The following is a 10,000-nucleotide window of genomic DNA, read 5'->3' on the forward strand; positions in this document are numbered from 1 at the left end:
GCTCCCTTTTCTTAAGAGGTAACTCTCTCTCTCTCTCTGTCTCTCTCTCTGCCTCTGCCTCTCTCTGCCTCTCTCTGTCTGTCTCTCTCTCTGTCGCTCTCTCTTTCTGCCTCTCTCTGTCTGTCTCTCTCTCTCTGTCTGTCTCTCTCTCTTTCTGCCTCTCTCTCTCTCTCTCTGTCTGTCTCTGTCTCTCTCTCTCTGTCACTCTCTGTCTGTCTGTCTCTCTCTCTCTGTCTTTCTCTCTCTCTTTCTGCCTATATATCTCTCTGCCTCTCTCTCTCTCTCTCTCTCTCTCTCTCTCTCTGTCTCTCTCACTCAGTCACCCTGCCTGTTAACTCCATCTTCTGCTGTGTGACCACAGGGGACACAGTCCTAAGTGTTTGTCTGTGTTCTCACACAGACATACACCTTAATAGCTTCTGACAAACATGGTTCTGATGTAGACTCCATCTGGTTCTGCCTTATTCTCTTCTGGTCTGGTTAACTCACGCCCAGAGTGACAGAGAACATGTTTCTGTGCCCTGATCTTTACGAATCATTTTATAAACAAATCAATGTGTATTTAAGTAGCTGATGAAGTAACTGAAGAAAGGCAGTGTTCCGATACTTCCAGCTTCCCTAAGAGACTTTTATATGCTGCATTGGAACATGATCTACTCCTGCATCCTTGATTCTATGGTGTTCGCCCCGTGGCCTGATGCCCAAACTTGATATGACAGTTGACCTTTAGGTGTGTTGTTCTTGGCTCTGTTCCCAGTCTGTGAATGCATAGGTATATGGGGATATAAGCATCTGTGTGAGCATTAGCATCCTGTAGGACCCTGTAGAGGCACTTCAGGCTACTGCACTGTCCAGATCCTGGATAAAAGCAGAGTCTGGAATGGTTCTGACTGAACTAGCGCCGTCTGTTTCAGACTAAACTGAAGTTTATGATGGCTTAAAGAGTTCTGTCTCAGGAGTGTCTTCATTTCTGTTTTAGAGTAAACTGCAGTTTATGATGGTTTCTGTCTCAGGTGTGTCTTTATTTCTAACTTTCTCTCCTCCTTTTTCTGTCCACCTGTCCTTTCATCTCCCCTCTCTTCCTCAACTCTCTACCCGCCTCTAATCCTCCCCCACTATACTACCCACATATCCCTCACACACACTGGCAGAGGTGTGTGTCATAGACTGCGCCCCGCACGGTGTGTGTGTTGGGGGTTCGTGCCACTGTGAGGAGGGCTGGCGTGGGCTGCGGTGTGACGAGCAGGAGTGTGATCCTCCCTGCGGCGAGCACGGAGTGTGTCGTGACGCGATGTGTGAGTGCCGCCCAGGCTGGGCTGGTGAGAGCTGCAGCATCGGTAAGCGCTATCTTCTCTCTCTCTCTCTCTCTCTCTCTCTCTCTCTCTCTCTCTCTTGATCGCTCTCTTGATTGCTTTCTGGGGGGGGGGGGGGGACATTTCTCTAAAGATTCTAGAAGAAAAAAAGAATAGTCTTTGTTTTTGCCCTTCCTATGCTGGGAATGCCTGTGGATGTAAGTGTCTGCAACAGGAATGTAATGTAATGTCATGACAACTGGAATGGAATGACACCATAATGAAAACCCCTTCTCCAGACAGCAAACACAGGTGTGGCCCTGATCTGCACTAACCGGATCTGTGCCAGATCAGGGCCAGACCAGGGCCGGATCTGATGCACACAGTGAGGGGCTGCTTGGGTTTTTATTGGTTCGAAGAGGAACTGTGCCCGAGCTCCCTGCTGTTTATCGGGATGTTTCTCACCTTCTTCTCTGTAATAGGTTAACATGGCATGCTGCTTTTTCCCCCGCCCCATGTAGTGCAATTTTCACGTCTCTCTCACACACTGCCTTTCTTTTTTCTTTCTCTCCATCTGTTTCTCCCCCTCCCTTTTTTTTCTCTCTCTCTCTCTCTCTCTCTCTCTCTCCACTTTATTCTGACTCAAGCTCACTATATGGACAAGGTTGTCAAAGGTACTGTGCTCCTCGTTCATGCTTGTAATCACTGTAACTTCTAAGATAAGCATCTCTTGCACACATACACACACACACACACACACACACAATCTCTTTTAATTTTCCCCTCATTTTTTTTATCTGAGTTAACAGGCATTGTGTGTGTGTGTGTGTGTCTGATGGTGGCTTATCAGATATGTGTGTTTGTGTGTCTGTGTGTGTGTGTGTGTGTGTGTGTGTGTGTGTGTGTGTGTGTGTGTATCACGGCAGTCCCACAATGGTTACTGACTCTGGTTATTAATGAGGAGCTTCAACAACAGAAACAAATAGTTTCACAAAAAACAAATAGTTCACTGTCTGAGAGGGCAGCTTTGGACAGGAGAACAAATATTTGAAAGATGATGATTCCCTACCTAGACACACACACACACACACACACACACACACACACACACACACACACACACACACACACACACAAATCAATCAATCCATTCAAATAGGCTCATAATCAACATTTCTCATATCTTGTACTGTTTACATATATCAGCACTGAATATACCCTATCTATATTGTGTGACAATTAGAGATAACAGTAATATTCTCTCTTGGCTATTCCCTCGCAACTGCAGACAAGATAGGATACAAAGGTAAAGCCACAGCACACCCCCCAACCCCCCAGTCATCCCTTATTCACCTCCTCTGCCTCAGACACCTGGCCTGTGTGTCTGTCCATATCTCCATCTCTGTCTCTGTCTCTCCATCTCTCAGTCTTTGTCTCCGTCTCTGTCTCTGTCTCCGTCTCTCCGTCTCTGTCTCTCAGTCTTTGTCTGTCTCTCCATCTCTGTCTCTCCGTCTCTGTCTCTCCGTCTCTGTCTCTCAGTCTTTGTCTCTGTCTCTCCATCTCTGTCTCTCCGTCTCTGTCTCTCCATCTCTGTCTCTCCATCTCTGTCTCTCTGTCTCTGTTTCTCAGTGTCCTACTGACCCCCTGTCCTGCCCTGATTTGTCTGCTCAGACCCAGCCCTCTCTCTCCACTCCTGTCCCCTGTCTGATGGAGTTGTTTGTCTTTCAGTCTGTCATCTCTCCTGTGTGGTTTCCTGTGTGTCTTTGCCCTGAGCTATTGTTTTAGGATAGCCAGCCTGTTGCGTGCCTCGAGGTTTTCTTCCAGGCTTAGTTCCTTCCTGTGTTTTGTTGATGTGATGGAGGGGGATGTTGTCGATGCATTAATAATGTCTGGATCCCGTCCCCAGAGAAAGTGTTCTCTTCTAAACTGTGTTGTGTCTCTCCACTGAAACTTCACATGGTCTACTGAGAACAATGGGAAATAAATCATTCGCTCACTGGGATTTGAGTCTGTAAGCCCAAAACACATTTAACATTTATTTAGAATAATGTGGTGCTAGCTGTGGACTAGTCTGTGCAAGCTTGATGACTACAGCTGTTCAAAGCCTGCGTCTGCAGTAGCAGTGACAGTGAGATTTATGTGACCTTGCGTGCTGTATGGCTGACTGTGCACTTCTATCCTGTAGCGGAATGAAACAGAACTTTAGCACATTCTAGAACAGGAATTTTCTGTAAAGAACAGACTCATGTGAAGTTAAAGCCTGCCATCCAACCCCCCTCTGTTGTCTTTGTCATATATGTCTGTGTGGTTCCTGATGATATGGTTCCACTACTTCCTGTTTCACACCCCCAACTTGCCCCCCGCCCCCTACCCACTGTTTCCACCCTCTCTGATTGGTTGGCTGTGTGTGATTGACAGATGGTTGCCCGGGGCTGTGCAACAGTAACGGCCGCTGCACGCTGGACCAGAGTGGCTGGCACTGCCTCTGCCAAGTCGGGTGGAGGGGCGCCGGGTGCGATGTCGCCATGGAGACCATCTGCGCAGATGGCAAAGATAACGAAGGAGGTGAGAGTGAGAATGATGGTGTGATTGACAGCTTCAGACTGAGACAGCACATAATCATGGAAAAGGAGTGGCCCTGATGTGGCGAGGAACTAAAAGGTTCCTTGTCAGATCAGACCCCAGAACTGTTCCAGACTTGTCCACAACAACATCTTGGCAGCCATTCTATTTCACTCACTGAATTTGAAAGTTATCATTCTCGGGGGAAGTTTGAGAATGGTGTGGGGAGAGCAGAGGGAGAGGTGGACAGAAAAGAGAGAGCGAGCGAGAGAGCGAGCGAGAGAGCAAGAGAGGGTGGACACATGACAGATAGGTCTATTTGCTACTAATGCACAGATGATTGTCTCTGCAGTGCTCTTGTCTCCTGACCGTGTCAGCCACACATGTTTTGTGACCTACAGGAAAATGGAGTTCAGGGGTGTCATTCTGTGTCATTCTGATTCATGTGCAGTCTGTGCCGAGAGCCCAAGACTGGACGAGAGAGATGTGTTCTACGGACAGCACAACAGCAGTGGTGTGGCCACTGTCACTCGTCAGTGGTGATGGAGAGATGGAGACGCAGAGAGGGAGAGAGGGATGGAGGGATGGAGAGAGGGGGAGGGATGGAGGGAAAGAGAGGGGGTGAGGTACGTTTTAGATAGAGTGGTGGCAGTAAGAGGGAGCGAAAGAGAGGGTGAGTGGGAGAGAGTGAGAGAAAGGGAGAGAGAGAGAGAAAGAGATGGACAGAGGAGAGTGTTAGAGGTAGAGAAGGAGAGGGAGTGATTAATGTGGCTGAAGAGGACCTCTGTCCTCTTGTAGCGCAGCAGGTTGTCTCTCTATCCCTCTCTCTCTCTCTCTCTCTCTCTCTCTCTCTCTCTCTCTCTCTCTGTCTTTTATGCTATTGTGCGGAGAGATTGATGGGGTGGTGTCTGGACTGTCAAGTGTTTGTGCGAGGCAGGGGATCTGGGTGAGGAAGAGGAAGAAAGTTTTGTCAGGTGTATTTTCGGGCTTCATGTACCTGTGCCCGGGGCGGAGCACAGAGTGTAATGAAGGCAATGGTGGCGATAGAGAGACGTGGGATGTGGGAGAGGAGTCTGGGATATAATGAAGGCCTGTCTCAACCGACTAACGCATCTGGGCCAGATCAAAGAGTTGTGTGTGTGTGTGTGTGTGTGTGTGTGTGTGTGTTTATGTGTGTATGTTTTTGTTTGCGTGAACACGGCGTGAGTGTGTGTGTGTGTGTGCATGTATGTGTGTGTGCATGCATGTTTGCTTGTGTGTGTGTGTGTGTGTGTGTATGTGTGTGTGTGTGTGTGTGTGTGTGTGTGTGTGATTATATGTGTGAACAGGCAGTGTTCAATATGATGTGAAGAAGGGAGGATAGGGAGAGAGAGAGAGGGAGAAAGAGAGATTGAGGGAAGGGATCCTAGCTAGAAAGCGAAAAGAGTGTGAATTATATTTAGTGATAACAGGAACTCTGAGAGGAGGCAGAAGTGAAGCTGACGGCTCGGCTGTGCTGTGCTGTGCTGCGGGTGTCGATGGTAGACGGTGATGTGTGAGAGGAGCACGTCAGTGCCGGGGTGATGTGTGAGAGGAGCACGTCAGCGCCAGGGTGATGTGTGAGAGGAACACGTCAACGCCAAGGGTGAGCGAGAGTTTAGAGTGGGGTGAAGAAGAGGTTCCTGTTGTGATGGAGACGGCCCTCATCCACCTCATCCTCCTCCAGGTCCTGCCTCCACACTGGATGTGTGAGCTGCTCCGAGCTGACATGGAGGATTGATGGGCACTCCACTAGAATAGGAAACAGCGCGCTGAAACAGTGAAGAGGGGAAGAGTGTGGAGAGGGTTTGCGCTCTCATCAGGGTTGCCTCTCTGACTGACTTTGCCAGAAATTGGCTGATTTTCAATTGCCTGTACTCAGAATATAAATTACGTGTATTTATGTAAAAAAGAACGAGCAGCTTTCAGATAAAAGGTTTTGCATTAGATTGTCTGTGTCTTTGTTCTGATGATCGTTTTACTACATGTGCGCTGAAATTAATATTTGCTCGGCAGGATTTCTTTAAAATAATATAATAGCCAGTGCCCTGATCCTGTGCCCCCTATCCAATTAGTCCCGGCATAATTTCACCAAATGATAGGCAAGGAGAATGTCCAGGTTTAATCATACATCAAACCAAACATTGCTCTCTCTCGCTTTCTCTCTCTCTCTGGGCCACCTGGCTGCTCAGGTAAATTAGAGACAAACATGTAAAATGCTGATGAATAAACAGGAGTGTGAGGGTGTGTGTGTGTGTGTGTGTGTGTGTGTGTGTGTGTGTGCGAGTGTGAGAGTATGTGTTTCGTGTGTGTGTGTGTGTGTGTGTGTGTGTGTGTGTGTGTGTGTGTGTGTGTGTGTGTGTGTGTGTGTGTGTGAGGGTGTGTGAGGGTGTGCGGTTGGCTGGCAGTCTGCAGTGTGTGTGCTTCCTGCATAGCATGCACCCTACCTAAGTTGAACTCTAACATCAAAGATTCCTCAGGTTAGAGACAGGAAGACTTTTATGCATTCACCTGCTGTCTCTCTCTCCCTCGGGTCTATGTTCACAGACCGTATGGTGCATTTGAATACAGTGTCTGTCTCTCTTTTATCTATGAGCTCTGTTTGGTGTCCTTGACTACTGTCTCTCTCTCTCTCTCTTGTCCATGTGCACAGACAGTCTTGTGGACTGCATGGACCCTGACTGCTGTCTGCAGAGCTCCTGTCAGGCGTCACCCTTCTGCCGCGGTTCCCCCGACCCCCGCGGCCTTGTGGGAGATCAGCAGAGCCCCGCACCCCAGAGCTTCTACCAGCGCGTCAGCTTTCTGGTTGGCCCTGGTGGAAGCCACACCCTTCCTGGAGACAACCCGTTCAACAGCAGGTACACACTCAACAGGAAGTCGACACCCAGACAGTATGGCAGTGCACTGTTGCATTGTGGGAGGATAAGCTGTGGCGGAGGAAGATAATGCCACTATCATCCCCTTTCTTAGTACTCTTTCTTTCTTAGTATTCGTCTTTATCCGTTGCTAGAGAGAGGTTCACTAGTACCTGTTAACCAGTACAGAGTATTTGCAATTACATTTAGTCATTTTGCTGATGCTTATATCTTAAATAGTTTAAAGTATTATACAGATACACGTTTTATCAGTATAAGGGCTCCCTGGATATCAAACCCATTAGCAGTTGAGCTGCAGAGATGTGGAAGCAATTCTACAGCCAGAACAATACTTTAGATTTCACCATGTGGGCCATGCAGGTCAGAGCATGCAGAGGAAACAAGAGGTACTCAGGTCTTTAGTGTTTGTTACCTGTTAAAGAAACAAGAGGTACTCAGGTCTTTAGTGTTTGTTACCTGTTAAAGAAACAAGAGGCTCTCAGGTCTTTAGTGTTTGTTACCTGTTAAAGAAACAAGAGGTACTCATGCCTTTACTGTTTGCTACCTGTTAAAGGAAATCAACACCTCTGACATGTGTCGGTTAGAGCATTGTGATCTTCCATCACTGGGTAATAGGGTAATATGATCTGTTATAGGGTGCAGGCTGTAGAGTAAAGGCTAAGGCTGAATGAAATTCAAATTCAAATCCTTCTATTTCATTCAGGCCTCTACTTGTCAATTTAATCCCAGACTATCTCCTAAACATGAGAGATATTTACATAATAATACACTATCAAACATTCTAATAACAATTCACTATCGGATGATAACAAAACAGCCAGTGAGTTATTATTCTTCATGTAAAGTTCTCAGTAAATAGAATTGTTGCTTACAGGGTCCTTGTGGAGACAAACATAATTATGTTATGACTAATTAAATGGAAATGAACCATGTGCTATTTGATTAAAGCATTGCATTAAAAATGCTCTCATGAATTCAGTTGCTGGTTAGATTTATTTTGGTGGCAGACTGTTCCCATTGTACACGCTTCATCACACACATGTAAACTATGGTGTAGCAATTGTGTTCTAGCATGATTAGACGGTCAAATCACACGGTTCAGACACTAATCACACAGTTATGCAACAAGTACATAAAATGGTAACCCCAATTACATTTGCAAAGACTTAAACTGGGGAATATATCTATTTATTTTTTCTAATGATATTTTTTTTATTTGTTTTAATTTGTACTAAATTAGTTAAAAAATGATTCTTCTCCTCAGCTCATGTAAAACATTCATGTGTGTGACCTGTGTGCATAATTTATAGCCTGCTGAAGATCCTGCCGGGGAGACCCGTAATCCCTTTAAATGCCTTTTGTGTAGACGTCTGTTCATTTCTGGATGGTGTGTTTCATAAGGATGTGTTGCTAAATGATGCATGTCACTATCCATCAGCAAATGGGAGTTCTGGCCCAGTGCTGGCCCAGTTCTGGGATGGACCCGGCAGATCTGCGCTAGATGTGGTACAGGCGGTATCTGGGCCACGCTTTCCCTGACCAGAACAATTCATATCTATCACAGGCTCGCCGAAGGGCCTGAGTGTGTGTGTGTGTGTGTGAGCGTACATGTGCGTGTGTGGGGGGGGACGTCTCTCTCTCTCTCTCTGTGTCTGTGTGTGTCAGTGTGTGTGGGGGGACCTCTCTCTCTCTCTCTTTCTCTCTCTCTGTGTGTGTGGGGGGGCTCTGTCTCTCTCTCTCTCTCTCTCTCTCTCTCTCTCTCTCTGTGTGTGGGGGGGTACCTGTCTCACTCTGTGTGTGTGTGTGTGTGGGGGGGGTCTCTCTCTGTGTGTGTGTGTGTGTGTGGGGGGTGGTCTCTCTGTGTGTGTGTGTGTGGGGGGGGGTCTCTCTGTGTGTGTGTGTGTGGGGGGGGGCTCTCTCTCTCTTAACTGTGTGTGTGTCAGGGGGGGCTCTCTCTCTCTCTCTCTTTCTCTCTGTGTGTGTGTGTGTGTGTGTGTGTGTGTTCAAGCACCTCAGAAAGCAGGTGCTGGGGCCGAGTTGCTGGTGAGGAAGTCTCCTCTGCAGGATAATGGATGATAATGGATGTGTGCTGCTTTAAGCCTAAAGAGGGATTCTTTTATAAGTGCTTTCATTAATTTATTGCCTGAGCTGCATATGCTTTCTGAGAAAAGGAGATGGAGTTCATATGATATGTAGGCCATGCAGGGTATTTTTACATTGTGGGTTTGCTGTGGTTGTGTGTGTACGTGTGTGTGTGTGTGTGTGTGTGTGTGTGTGTGTGTGTGTGTGTGTGTGTGTTACCAGAATGCACAGCAGCCGGTTTCATAATGATTGGGGCATTTCCCTGCTGCTGCTGCTACAGGCCTCATACGCCCATCAAACACACAGACAGACAGACACACACACACAGAGACACCACTCACACACACACACACATACACACACACACACATACACACACACACTCCCGTGCTTGACCATGCGGAAGTATTCTGACAGACAGAGTTGGGATCATAAAACATTCACTCAGGTCTTATGAAAGAGGGCGTTCAGGGTCCCGCCAGAGCACAGAAAACAAATCAGATGTCAGCCCTGCGCCCCTACTCGCTCTAAGTGTGTGTGTGTGTGTGTGTGTGTGTGTGCGTGAGAGAGAGAGGGTCTGTGGGTGATTATGTGTGTGTGTGTGTGTGAGAGAGATGAGAGGTGTCTTTGGGTGATTGGGTGTGTGTGTGTGTGTGGTGTGTGTGGTGTGTGTGTGTGTGTGTGTGGATGTGTGTGTGTTGTGAGAGGAGAGAGAGGGGTTTTTCTGTGGGGTATGTGTGTGTTTGTGTGTGTCATTGTCTGTGTGTTGTGAGAGAGAGAGAGATGGTCTGTGGGTACATGCGTGATCATGTGTGTGTGTTCGTGCTTGTGTCTGAGTGAGTGTGTGTCCTAACATAGGGAAAGCTGCGTGATCATGTGTGTGTTTGTGTGTGTGTGTGTTTGTGTGTGTGTGTGTGTGTGCGTGTATGTGTGGGTGTTTTGTGTGTTTGTGTGTGTGTGTGTGTGTGTGTGTCTGAGTGAGTGTGTGTCCTAACATAGGGAAAGCTGGAAAATATGGAGAAAGTGATAAATGGGAACCCATCAGCTTCACACAAACAACTCCAGTTTTTTCTTGGCCGCCAAAACGCATTTCTGGAAATGAGGTTCCATTTGTAAGCACACATGCATAACTGCACACTCATCTTCACAAACTGTGCCTTCAGACATGGC

At 47.3% G+C, this 10,000-nt stretch overlaps 1 protein-coding gene across 2 annotated transcripts in view; it reads left to right on the plus strand.

Moving 5' to 3' along the window:
* The window catches only part of si:dkey-237h12.3 (teneurin-3), a 145,254-nt gene that overhangs the window by 99,160 nt on the left and 36,094 nt on the right, over positions 1-10,000 (plus strand). For both annotated transcript variants that reach the window (XM_031568922.1, XM_031568923.1), the window contains exons 12-16: positions 1,152-1,337; positions 1,940-1,966; positions 2,581-2,598; positions 3,711-3,857; positions 6,526-6,730. In XM_031568922.1, coding sequence (XP_031424782.1) covers positions 1,152-1,337; positions 1,940-1,966; positions 2,581-2,598; positions 3,711-3,857; positions 6,526-6,730 — 583 coding nt within the window. The remainder of the gene's footprint in view (positions 1-1,151; positions 1,338-1,939; positions 1,967-2,580; positions 2,599-3,710; positions 3,858-6,525; positions 6,731-10,000) is intronic.

The sequence above is a fragment of the Clupea harengus genome, chromosome 6, assembly GCF_900700415.2.
Source record: "Clupea harengus chromosome 6, Ch_v2.0.2, whole genome shotgun sequence".
NCBI classification, from domain to species: Eukaryota; Metazoa; Chordata; class Actinopteri; order Clupeiformes; family Clupeidae; genus Clupea; species Clupea harengus.